This window comes from Leuresthes tenuis, unplaced genomic scaffold (genome assembly GCF_036924035.1).
Source record: "Leuresthes tenuis unplaced genomic scaffold, fLeuTen1.0.hap1 SCAF_5, whole genome shotgun sequence".
Taxonomy (NCBI): domain Eukaryota; kingdom Metazoa; phylum Chordata; class Actinopteri; order Atheriniformes; family Atherinopsidae; genus Leuresthes; species Leuresthes tenuis.
This window is the reverse complement of record NW_027325359.1, coordinates 14,433,550-14,447,477: the sequence shown is the minus strand read 5'-3', so window position 1 is coordinate 14,447,477 and position 13,928 is coordinate 14,433,550. Positions and strand designations below refer to the sequence as shown.

At 39.3% G+C, this 13,928-nt stretch overlaps 1 protein-coding gene across 1 annotated transcript in view; it reads left to right on the top strand.

Annotated features, from left to right (window-relative positions):
• The window catches only part of nell2a (neural EGFL like 2a), an 80,192-nt gene that overhangs the window by 24,106 nt on the left and 42,158 nt on the right, over positions 1-13,928 (top strand). Inside the window, exons 10-12 of the mRNA XM_072386208.1 lie at positions 680-771; positions 2,490-2,595; positions 3,319-3,447. Coding sequence (XP_072242309.1) covers positions 680-771; positions 2,490-2,595; positions 3,319-3,447 — 327 coding nt within the window. The remainder of the gene's footprint in view (positions 1-679; positions 772-2,489; positions 2,596-3,318; positions 3,448-13,928) is intronic.

Here is a 13,928-nt window from a genome sequence, read left to right as displayed (position 1 = left end):
ATAAATAACAGAGCTGATCAAACCCCCACCACCACCACGGTTTCAGCTACGATAATTATCCGTCGCCCTTATTTCACGTTTAAGCCAAAATAGAAAACCATTAAAAAGCATTTGAGCTGCAGCTGAAGCTCTGAATATATGTCAACATTTTCATCTGCTTCCATCCATCACCATTTTCTTTGACAGAATGCAGAACGCACGTTGCCTTGAAATAGATTTTTCTGTCCATATGATATGCTGTTATGAGAAAATTGTAATTCTTTGTGGGATTACAGAGATTTGTGTCATAGTGCTGCTTTTCATCTGACAAACAGCTGTGATGGTGGTGGTTTGTTGCCCTGAGGTGAAGGAAAAATGTACGTTTTTCTTAGTCTATAACAACTATGCTTTTACTATGATGCAATTAAACCCTCACCCTTCGCTGTGACTTTGTTATATACAACCATTATGAGCTAACGTTGGAATATTTGTTTAAAATCAATGATAGATACAGTATATTACAAGTTTTTTATTTTTTTTTCACTTCTTCATTTTTCATTTTGCTAACATCTGGACGTTGGATAAATGTGTATTTCAAACAAGTGATGTGATTTTAAGCGTGTGCTTGCTTGTGTAGAGTGCACTTTAGTGCCGTTATTCACGTGACTGTGCATGTGTGTGTCCTGTATTCTACTACCAGCTGTCTGTTTGTTCGGTGGAAGAGAGTTGGTGGAGGGAGATCAGAAGGCTGTACGCGACTCCTCTGGCAGGTGCCTGTTGTTTGAGTGCAGGGTAAGTCATGTCAACACACACAGACACAAGCTTAATCATATTTGCTTACAAGATGTTGTTTTTTTTATCAAAATCTTATCCAGACACATACCCTACTGGAACTTACTTAATCAAACACTCTTGCACCATTAAAGTCAAAGTGCCGTCTCACTAAATGTGTTGCATTGTGCAATGCAATGCAACCACTGTTAAAGTGCTCCGCAGTTCTGTGGTCTCTTTTGTCACCATCATCTTTGATTATTAAACCACTGCAGTGTACAGTTCACTGTGACCAGGCTTTACTAGCTTTTTTGGTAAATGGTCCCTTTTTTTTTTATTGCCATTATAGCTGAGATCCAAAGATGCTGAGATGATGCTAAAAACTAAAGTAAAAACACTGCAGTCCTCTGGCTGCCCAGGATCTTCACATGTAGACCTGCCAGAAACACTTCTGCAGCAGTGTTGGAATTCTACACACAGCAGCGCCATTTAACAGCACACACACACACAGAGGAGTTTTTTTTGTCTAATATTACTGCCATGGCAGTCATGTTGGGCTGTTCTATGCAGTGTAGAGGAGGCTTTTAGTGATTTGGAAACAAAGCTGTGCATCTTTCAGTCATAAGACTCTACAGCCATTTTTCAGTACCAATCATCAGAGACAAAGTGGTCCCTAATTGGGTTCATTTCCTAATTATTCAAAATATTTGCTCTTGTCTGCCTGGTGCACCAGATGGATGGGTAGCTCACTTTTGGGAGTAATTCACTTGATGACATTACACCAGGCGGGCTCAATCAATCACGCAAAAGTGATTTGAAGTTTTTAATCACCCGACTCTATCATAACGAGCAGCTCTTCCATGAATTCTGCAAAGCGCCATTAGAATCTGGAGCTGCAGACAGATGTCTGGCTTGCATGGCCACACCTGGCCCATCTGCAGTCCCGGTAAACTGACTGGCATTTCCAGGCAGATCAAAGAAGTGAGGACAGGGAGGGCTGTCAGTCAGCCCACTCCTGCAGACTCCTGCAGGCTTCCCCTGACAGATGCTTGTCATGCCTCTGATCTTCTGTTTGCCTGATGGCTGCAAGGGTGGTGCAGGATTTGGGCAGTGGAAGTAGACAGTGAGGCTTGTTGTGAAAGTTGCAGATTTTTTGGGGAAAGTTTATTCCAGAATTTCACACAGGCCCTCACAGTTTATTGATGAGCTGAGATCTTGACATGTCAGACATTCAATTGGCAGGATAGTTTAAGATTAAGTGAAACATTGTGCACTTGAAATGTACTTCGATGATTCAATGTTTTTGTCCTAGAGTCTCGGCTTTTAATGTGCCTCAATTAGCATCAGTTGAATGTACACAATTGACACACCAGAAAGGCCCGCCACAGGCATGCAGGGAAAAATCAACTCTCTAATCAGGTTTTCCACCCTTACTGAACACAAATGAAAGGATTATTCAGAGGACTGATTCACCGTTTGTTGCCTGTATTAAAGATACAGAATGAATCATCATGCAGACCGCTTTGAATACCTGAAGGACAGACAGACTTGTGAGTGACCAATGAGAAATTGGTTTATAATGAACACATATGGAGGAGGGGGAGTGTGGCAGAGAAAGAGAAAAGACAATAAACAAATAATTATCTTCATAATTACCCTTTCAGGCTTTGAGTAAATGAAGAGGGAGCAGAATTCACCCAATATGAAGCTCACAAGAATTTTGTCTGTGCCCTTTGCAGGACAGGACCATGCATCGTGTGGTCCCCAGTGAGCCTTGTCCTGAACTCAACTGCCCAGAGTCGGAGCAGATCGCTTTGAGCAGCAGATGTTGTAAAGTCTGCAGAGGTATTGCACAGGCATCATTCTGACTGCATCATTGAAATACTATATAATGTTATAATCATTTTGATTTGATGGTGCATGCAGATTTTATTTTTTTTTTTAAGCTAGGCAGGTAAAAGAGGAATAATATTTGAAAGATGTGATCAGAAGAAGATATATTGTATTGGTGTTGGAAACTGTCACATGTCATGATAGAGAATTTTCTGTGAAAGTAGCTGTAGCTGTGATGTAGCAGTTATTTAAAAAGTTCTACTTTGCTCTTCAAAAAACATTGAAGATTTAAGGATTAGCTGGCAAGCAATGTTTATGACCCCAGGAACTTCCAACTTTGCAGGATTCCTTTTATAGAATGCGTGCGTACTTGTTGTTTGATTTCTGTATATTCGATTTCATATCAGGGCTGCACTGTTTACTTTGATATTCTTTTGCAAAACAAACTACTTTGCGGGTTGATCGGATTCTGTAGTGTTTTGTGACTGTTCCAGGAGAAACTAACAGTAGAAAAATAGAGGCAATCTTCTAATGACTATGTACTTCAAATGTTTTTTTTCCAAGTCTTAAGAAGTATAAGCCAGATTCGGCAAATTGAAGCAAATTGTTTTTTTTATAAACAAAATACTCCATTGAGAGTCTCATCAGTAAAGATAATGTGAAAAAAGCATGTCATACCACTTCATAGCCTATCCGCTGCTGTGTCTCAACCTTTCCTCTCCTTGCCTCCTGCAGGTCATGATTTCTGCTCAGAGGGCCATGGCTGCATGGAGCACTCTGACTGCGTGAACCTGGAGGCAGGAGACTGCTGCGTTTGTAAGGATGGCTTCCGCCCACTGCGAGACGATAATGCCTACTGTGAAGGTATGCAGTGTGGCTCTGAATAACTAACCCTGAGTTTTAGCTTCTTCTTTTTTTTCCATTTTCTTTTTTTATGAATATATCTGGGTTGTATTGAGGGAGGAAACTTTCAGCTGATTTCATTCCACTTTCTGAAAAGATAACGCGGTATAGCATACAGAGGAAAGTGCACGCACACGGATCATGAACTTTATTTAGACATACGGTGAAGCATACATCTGGCCATGCCTGAGTATTACAAGTGATTTCTTTATAGGTTTTTGTGTTTATGATAAGTTTCCCAACGTTAGAAATGCCCACGTTATGGCATTTATGCTATTTCTTTTTCACCAACGGGGACCATCTCACAGTCACCGTCAGTGCCACCGCTTATTTTCCAGCTCTCAGAGGAGAGTGTTTCCTGCATTTACTCTGGAGCATTATAAAAGCAGTGTACATACACTTGCCTTGGGCCTGAGATGAATAACACTGCACAAGTCTAACGCGTGAGTATCGAAAGTGAAAATAGTATCTAATATATTTAGTCAAACTCAACATGATCATATTGTAAAATAAGAGTCGATGAGTGTTTTAATGTTTACATAGTATTTAGTTTGGAATGAGCACAAGAAATGATCCCTGAAAATGTTGACTTTTAAACTTCATGCTAACTTTATGTTCATTATTTGGGCAGATTTAGTTTAGCTTGATTGATTTAAAAAAAAAAAGAAAAGGTGGCTAAAAAGTGGACATATAAAAAAATAATTTACAAATAAAGAAGGCATTTTTTAAAAATCCCCATGGAAAACACTGCTGAATTTAAGCTTTTACATAATCCTTTTATGACGGGTGACTGTAATCCTCTCGTTGTTTGTAACCACCGCACGTACAAACAGCTTTTCAGAATGCATTTTCAGAAACTAATGTTTGTCTTCTCAGTCATTAGATGAATTTGTGCTATAAAAAAACCTCTCTTAATGCTTGCATATATTCAGCGTTTCTCTCCAGGGGAAGGCAGCTATGATCAGCAGGGACATTCATTACTGATCGTGCACGCTAAGGCTCAGATGCCTCCATCAACGTAGCACTTATCAGTCAAACACCATGTAATTAATTATACCAGCCCAGTTCTTTTACATAAACAGTGTTTTCTCTGATTGCTTTTTAAATGCCCCTCATTTTTACATTAGCCAACTGAAAAACATCCTCTACACCTCATTGAGCAGGTCATTTGTTGATGATGTTGAAACCTGCTCAGAGTTCAAATGTTCACACAAGAAACTGGCAGTGCCTAAGCTGAATTTCTCATTTGCCATCCTTGCTAAATTTTACTCGATGCATCATTAGAAAATAAAAAATGTTATCACTGCACTATACTGCTGGAAAAATGCAGCAACGTCTTCCCCTGTGTATCAAAGTAATTCGGATTCTTCTGCTTTTGACCCTAAGAGCTGCCCTGTGGATATGCAGGCCTCTTGATCTTCTCTTTTCACAGTGCACACCATTATGGAGCATCTGTTAGCGAGTGCATGTCTCAGCTTATTTTGTCGTCTTCAATCCACACACTCCCTGTTAGATATACTCTGTTAGCTTCATCAAGATGAGACTGAAGCGTCAATCAAGCATCTTTTTTTCTTATCTAAACTAGGGTGTTAAACAAATGAGGAATGATTCACAGCTTCAGCAGATCTAATATTAGTTTTTCGGATGTGAGCAGTTATCCGGAGAGTTATCAATCAATGGGAATCTGCACAGTAACAAATACAATCTGATTTCAGTTAATAGGAAGTGATTATGTGGGGTTACAGGTTGTGATAAAGCAGTACATGCAAGCATCATTAATCAATCATTCAGTCAGCATTGCACACTATTTCAAATTCATTTGAGCACAGCACTCTATACAACTATGTACAACTTTGAAGATTTGTAGTGTTTTGTCCCCAAATATATCCATTTTCTGCTAGTTAATGTACAGCATATTTAAGATTATGAATTACATTTCCTTTTGGATGCTAAGATGTACAAAATTAAATTTATCTGACAGTTCTACCAGTTTATTATTAGGTATGATTATGATTATGATTAGGACAAAATATCAGGTATAAAATACTATGTAAAGCTACTGCAGGACAGTAGTGGTAAGTTCTACCTCAACCAGCAACTTGAAAACACTTAATTTATGTGACAGTTTCACTCCAGCAGATATTATTCGTATTTCATTCATCAAAAAGACTCATCTCTTTTTTTTCTAAATTGTAAATTTCGAAACTTTTTTCTTGATTTGGTCTTAGAATGGCTTGGGGTATGAATATGCTCATATGGCCCCGCCCATATCTTTGCCCACCAACAGATGACACTGCCTGCCAAGTCTCCCCCAACTTTGTAAAAGCTGTGCACTGTTTTCCACTAAGACTGGAGTATTTCAGCGGTAACTGTTCGAACCACAGAATGAACAAGCTAAATTTTTCAGCTGGCTGGTTAGTCAGCACCAGCCTGCTTGGCCTGGGGCTCTGGCCACTGGCAGCCGTCCCATCTCTCACAGCTAGCTCAGCAGAGCAGAGCTCCTGTCTTGGCCTTGCTTTTACCATTTTCTCCCTCTAGCTTGTGCTAACTTCTCCTCTAGCATGCCCTTGCTTGTTATTTCATTGGTTTCTCACAGCTCATGCATAAGCGCTCAGTTGTAGTCAGGATTTGTTCCACTGAGTCAAAGCAGAAAGTACGACCCATGGCAGTAATGGCTGACCTTTTCTCGTGATATGTTTTGTAGCACAGTAGATAAAAATGTCATGTTTAGCACATGTGGCCTTTGATAAATTAGTAACATAACCTCTAGCAACTGTAGATTTTTACAGCTGGTGTGGTATTTCCTGGTTTGCTTAGGATCATTGTTTTGCTATATGAACTAATTTCAGCCAAGCTATAGCTGTCAGACAAATGTCCTCAAATTTGATCTTATAAAACTTTGGTATACATAGGACTTCATGTTCAGCTCAATGATTACAAGGTGCCTAGGTCCAGTGGCTGCAAATCAAGTCCAAATCATAATCCCTCCACCACCATGCATGATAGTTGGTATGAGTTTTTGTCTTTTTTGTAACTGATAGGCTGTGTTCTGTGTTCACTATGATGAGCTGTGCACGACCAAACGTCTCCACTTTGGTCTAGTTTGTCCAATGGGCATTGTTCCAGAAGACTTGTGTTTTGTTCAAATGCAGCTTTATAAACCTAAACTCTGCTGCCGTGTTCCTTTTAGAGAAGAGTCTTTCTCCTCTTCAGTCTTTTTTCTAATTGTACTGTCATGTCATTTAACATTCAACATGCTAACTGAGGCTTGTAGAGTCTGAGATGTAAGTCTTTTTTTATGCATTTTCTCTGAGAATTGCATGTTCTGCCTTTGTGGTGAACATGCAACATGGGACATCCACACCAGGCAAAACTGTCAACATCATTTCCTCTTATAAATAAAGTTTCTGACTATTGAATGATTCACAATTCTTTGGAAATGGTCTTATAATCCCTCCCAGGTTGATGGGCAGCAACAGTGGCTTCTCTGTCATCATCTATCATTGCTGATGTCTTTCCTCCTTATTGCTGTGTTAACACACACCTGAGTGCTCCGGACCAGCAAACCGCCAAAACGTCTGCTTTTATAAAGGTGCTCACAATCGCTGATGATCAGTTAATTAAGTGCATTAAATGCACAGTTACCTGGTTGCCACTTGCGTTCTTAATTCATATGGAAGCAGTAAGAGTGGACTTAGTTTTTCAGACACTGCTTCTGCATTTTGGTTGGTTCAGTTGAGCTAAATATATAATGACAGAGTTGACTATGTTATATATTATTAGATTGTTGCCACATGCTCACTATCCAAACTGCTTGAACCTTTTCAATGGCTCGTTGTTCTAGGAAATAAGGAAGGAGCAGTCCAGCTCATTACTTTTGTGAAAGTAAGCACAAGCAGACAGACTTGTGTCTCCATCATCAACACTTCAGACCCAGACTATTCATGTCAAGAGCAGTGTGGCTCTCACTATGAAATTGGATAGCGCTGTTTGTGGTGAGCTTTGGCGTTCGAGACTTCACAGAGAAACCTGAAACTGACTCAATTTGCTGATGGAGTTCTCTCAAAAGCAATTAATTTTTTTTCCCTTTTTGTTTGCCTTTTTTACATACTCTATGATTGTGTGTGTGCCTTGTGTGGAGAATAAAATAAGTCTTGCCAAACTGTTGAGAATTCTGCAGGTGGATGAGAGAACGCTTCTGTTCACGTAATAGAAATATCATTTTGTGTCTGCAAGAGATGTACAAATAGACTAGTGCAATTGCATGCTAGATGAGTTTCAGTACAGTGGTGCCTGCAAGATGAGATGAAAGGTCCAGTTTGGAGGCAATTTTATGTATTGTACACAGTCGGGAGTTTATAAAACACCAACAAATAGGGACACCTGACTGAACATCAGTTTTATGTATATGACAATGTGGGTTTTGTCAAACGTATGACAAATATCAGAAAAAGCAGAGACAGATACTAGCTCTCTAAAACATTCCTAGGTCAGAGATGGGCTCAAAATAGCAGATGAGATCACTCCTGTGTAAATTTTTCATAGACACAGCAGTAGGGAAAGCTCAGGAGGATACTAGTTCTGCCTTTGTGTAGCTCTGTGTGCTTGTGTGTGCAGGTGCCTCTAACTGTGTGCACTTTAGTGCCGAGTTCCCCAACAGAAAAAGAGCCCAGATTTCTCTCCATCCTATTTTCAAAGTGCAGTCAGGCTGAAGACCTGTTTTGCTACATGTGTGCGATGCTTAGGATACAGTTAGCCAGAGAGGTGAGCAGTGGAAAAATGACAGACAGTGTGATTGTCTCTAAACTGAACAAACAGTCTGGTTCAACATGTAGAGATAATACCATTATTCATCTCAGCATTGTTCAGACATCTTCCATTGTTGTCTGGTTTTGAAATGCCCTATTTTAGAAATTCCCTGTCAGAATTGCTCGTAAATAACGGCAGCTTGAGTATTTATATAGCATTCATGTGGGAAATACGAAATACGGAACGAGACTCTGTAAAACAGAGCAAATTGAAAGAGTCAGGGTGTGCAATATGGTTTTATTAGGATGTATAACATAATTTAGGGGTGCGCTATCTTACCAACTCACTCTTCTTGTCACTTAATTATAACAACCAGATTAATTAATTTAGTGTACTACATTTAGACAACAACACATGGAGCAAAAGTCGCAAGTTTATAAACTGTAACTAAATACATTTGCACTTGTTTAGTTTTCCAATTTTTTCTGATATTTAATAGATTTTAATCTTTAATCTGACATGCTGGAATAATAGGAGTATGTGTATTAGTTCAGGTTTAATCATTTAATTACAATGATGGTTACTTTGATGTAAAAACGCATAAGACCCTAATTTTGGCCAGTATCTGGTTCATTTGTTCTGGGCAACTGTGGTGGAACAACATGGCAGGCTCCATGAAAACAGACCTGCTGTTTATGTAGACATCAGAGAGATTATGGGTAAAAAGAATAAAAACACAGTGAATCATGAATATTGTGGTTATGTTTTAGATGATTGATTATTGAGTTTAACACACCTCTTGATATATTAATGAAACATTAATTTCAAAAGTTCTCCACAAGTTTTTTTAACCAAATTGAAGAAAATGAAGAAACTTCTTGAAATTAAAAGAAAACAAAGCCACACTACGAGACATTGTTTGAAACACATATTCAAATCTATAATCACAGTTCAAAATGTGGATGCATCACCTAGCTTACCTACAAAATGGTGTCTAACTGTGTGATGTAAATATTGTAAAAGAATGTGTATTCATAAGCCACAATCTTTTGCTACCACGAATCAAGTTTTTTTTTACCTAAATCTAACTAATTTGTTTTAGAGCCTGAACCTAACGAAAGAAATTATGAAAGTTGAAAGCAATAGATCTGAGGCTGGTATTGAAGTGAAGTCTTCTGACTGTCTTTATCAGGACCTACAAGTCTGATGCAGTGGCAGACTGGTGTTGTTTCAGAAACAGTCATATGTAATTGTTTTCCATGGTACAGACAAACCACCTTGTGGTCGTTGAAATTAGAGGACTTGTTATTGCAAGAAGTTGCTGGAATTTTGTCATCATTCAACACCCACAACAATTTGCATATCATACTGGGGTTGGGATTAAAGATGCCATCACCTACCAGTTTAAATGAGCCCCATCTCATCTGCACAAAACAAGCAGCAGTGTGAGGATCATTTTCTCAATTTCTCCGGTGCTCGTAATACACTTTAGACTGCACAGTTATGTGAGAAGCTCCAGAAAATAGAGACGGATGCCTTTACAGCTTGGATTATTGACTACCTCACAAACAGACCACAGTTTGTGAGACTGAAGGATTGTGTGTCTGAGAAGGTGGTCAGCAGCACAGGATCACCACAGGGGGCCATGCTCCTACTGTCTCTCTTTACTTTGTGCACCTCAAACAAAGTCTAAATACTCAGAGGACTTTGCTGTTGCAGACAAAAGAGATGATTGTGGATTTCAGGATGACTAAGCCAAACTATCTATTTCCATCTGGGGAGTAGAGTTGGAGTTGGTGAACTACGGACACCTGGGCGTACAAATGAACAGCAGAGTGAGCTGGAAATGCAACACTGAGGCTGTCCAAAAGAAGTGACAGAGCAGATCCGACTTGTGGCACAAAGTAGAAGGCAGGATGTTGCGGTACAGACTTCTTTAAGGGTGGTTTTATACCTTCACTGAGTTATTCATCTGTGGCACTCTCAGCCTTTGCAGACAGACAATTTTTCAATGCAGACAGATAAACGTGTGGACCTCCAAAAAGCTAACGATGCACAAGCTGATGATGGTCGGCGTTGATTGAACACTGATTGGTTGAAAGTTAGCTTGAGCTGGATAAAGTCTGCAGGGGCTGACAAAAAACGATTTCACAGCAAAGAAAAATGCTAAAAATTACGAAGCACAGGTGAAAATCACAAACAGCTGCATAATCTTTTAAGTTTCACTCCATCTCAAGGCAGTTCTTTGTCCACTTGGATTTCTGCCTTTCAACTGCAGTACAACGCTAAAGGAACAACAACAGCACTAACACAGCCAGAAGCAGCTCCACATTGCTCAATTGTTTGACATATTTATGAGTCTGGCTATAAGTGGAAGCAAAACGCTGTAACATCTCGACGGAAAGTATACAGATATCTATGTTCAGCCTTTGAGTCTGTGGTGGAAAGTGCAATCTGGTTTGAAGCCATTTTGGGCAGCAGCATCAAAGCCAGTTACTCAAAGAAACTGAACAAACAGATAAAGAAAGCTGGCTCTGTGCTGGAGACTGATCTGAAGACCGGTCTGTGTGTGAAGAAGAATGCTGCCAAAGCTTCTCAACATAAGAGATGACCGCTTTTCGAAACATAGTGATCAAACAAAGAAGTGTGTTCAGTCAGAGGCTTCTTCAGCTCTGCTGCAACAAAGAAAAGGAGGTAATTCCTCCCCACAGGAACGTCTCTACGCAATTGACTTTTTTACTGTCACAAATGGTAACGAACTGCTTTGATTATTTATGCTGTTAAACAATTTCTCATTTTGGGATTAATGACATTTTCAATTCTATTTGCATTAAATCACTTTAAATTTGTCTATGTAAGCTTATGAATCACTGTTTTTTTATATGGTTTGTGATACAGTTTCTGATGATTGTTTAATAGATTGTTTGTATCATACATCAAGGATAAGTGCAGACCTGCTTTATAAAACTGCTGTTAACTGTAGAGTTGGTTAAAAAAGACTTCAGTGGATATTGATTCAAAACCAGCTGTGTAGTATTAGACTTACGAGTTATTAGTTACATTAAAGGGTCTGTTCATCCAAATAATAAACACTTATGGCTCTTAGCTATGAAGAGAGTTTTGGTTTCATTTATCCAGTATATAGTCTTTCAGTCTTCATTAATTATGCATTACTCATAAAACTTAATCTGTACATTTTAAGGATGGCAATAGTCTGTATTTTCATTATCAGCAAATGTCACAGGGACAAAACATGCTGATGGGTCATGCTATCATGAACTATCTTGCTTGCAGCACTGCTTATGTAAATCGTTAGAGATGGGGCACATATATGGATCCATTTGACCCAGAGCAGGAAAGTTAAAAAAGTAAATGCACTGATGTTTTAAGGTCCTAATGTGTAACATTGCGATCCTTTTGCAAAATGCAATACGAGGTTCTTTTTGCAAAATGCAATACGATATTCAGTACTAGAATTGCCAGAGAATGAGACCTAGTATGGTGTTATGTTAGAATGCTCTTGTTCATCAACATAAAGTGTTCTTACTTAACCACCATGTAACTATAGTTGCCTTGCACAAACAAACAAACCCTGGCCGTAGAGCAGGCCATTCATGGCCACCCTAGTTATTTTTATATGTGTGGACGAGGAGGGCCAGGTGGAGAGTGTTCAGTGTGTTACAATTTCTTCCAGTTCGGTGTCACCACGCCCTTTTCACTGGACCTAGAAGCAGATGTAAATGCATAATTACGGGGAGAATTTAAAGTTGCATATCAAATATTGGTGTCCTAGCAATTGTTTAGTGCCGATGGGCATAGCTGTGGTATTAACAGAAAATAAATTACAGTGCCCACTGTAACAGAGTCACTCACTGATGTGTATTTAATGGTTTCTCAACAATGAAGATGGTATAATGATTTAGAGAAATTTGTCAGCAATTGTGGTATCCCTTGGATGGGTAAGTTGACAATAAAAGAAATGTATAGAAACAGTCACACCTGTTATACAGGTAAAATGATACACTTTATATTTGTTAGTGGGTGAACCAGATGTAAAATTTGTGTCATAAATAAATATGAGCAAAATTACATTTAACATACATCAAAGGCATCTTTATGAAACTCTCCAAAAGCAGTCATGATACTAGACAGGCAATAGACTCAATTATGAGTTATTGTTGGACAGGGAAAAGTCTTAAAGTCTATTTTTATATTGTTTCTCCAATGTCCAGAATTTCAATGTAATAACTGATTAGAAATGTTGAAAAGCTGTGTATCCAGAGAATATGTTATCACCTGTAAGCCAGGACTGCAATGTGCATGGTGTGTAAGCATATGAAGTGTGTGTGCTGATCAACCCGATTGCTGCTGTTTTCTTTTAAATGTCACAAGGTGGCAGCAGGCTAATTGGCACATACTGAAGAGCATGGCCCCTTCCAAACCTCAATCACTGACAGAATGAGCCCAGAGTCTCTGGTCTCCCCACCTGCTTGGGCCCTGACCCCCACACACTGAGATGAATCAGGCTCATATAAACACAGGGAAACACGCATGTGTGTGTGAGTGTGTGTCAATACATCTGTGACCCCACTGAAATGTCACCCAATACAAATAATCCCTCCATCATCTAGACAGTTTCCCCCTATGTCAATAACTGTATATCTGCACTGCTCAACCACTATCCCTCAAATACCACACAGGAGAACGGTTCTCACTGCTCCTTGTGCAGATGGGATCACACCTAATTCATTTACTTCTTTATATTTGTGTTGAGCCTTATTCTTTTCAATTTTACAAAATCCACAATTTCTCTATGAATCTAGATTTTTTTATTTCATAGTTAATGTATAATACCAAGTAGTACCTCAACTCATGACCGAAGTATGTTTACTCAAGTTATAGTAGTGTCCAGCTACTTGTAGAAAACTGAAAGTCAGAGTAAAGCAAATTCAGTTGCAAGGTTTGCATGGAAGCAACTTATATATGTTTGACAGTAGTAACTTGTTACAGGGCAACTCAGGATTTTTAGGGCAAGCCATGTCCCAAATCCATGAAGCTGTGTGACTGAAACACAAGCAAAAGCCAGCCCTATCACTAACACGCAATGGTAAAAAATTAGTTTCGGATTAGCAGCCAGCTGGCTAACGTTACCTCTATCATGAAAATGCATCTTCCCTCAATGCCAGAATTTGGGCTCTCAACCTAAATGGGAGAGGAACAGTGAAAGCAAGTAAAACAGTATTAATTTTGTGTAGAGTGAAGCCAAAATCTGGCACCATGACAGACCTTTGCTCGACACACCAGTCTGCAGGGGTTCGAGGGCTCAATTTCTACAGAGAGAACCCACGTTTCTGGAGTAACACTGGTTTAAAGTTTCACTGGTACTCTTACAAACCTTCAGCAGAGAAAGCTGGTATTAATGGATACACCAATACACTGCAGCAACCACCAGACTGAGTCTCTTAATTACTCGCTGGGGGCTCACACTGTGCCAATATATGTCTGCTGAATCCTCTGCAGCTAGGACATAGCTGCCGTGAGCGTATAAGTTTCATGATTTAAAGAACTGAAATAGCCGATAACATTTGCGTGCATTTAGGATTTCATATCCAAGGAGTTTAATTTGGTTAAAAAAATCTGCGCTGTTTGTCACGTGTTCAATTTCAGCTGATCTGAGATTTGTCCATGAGGGC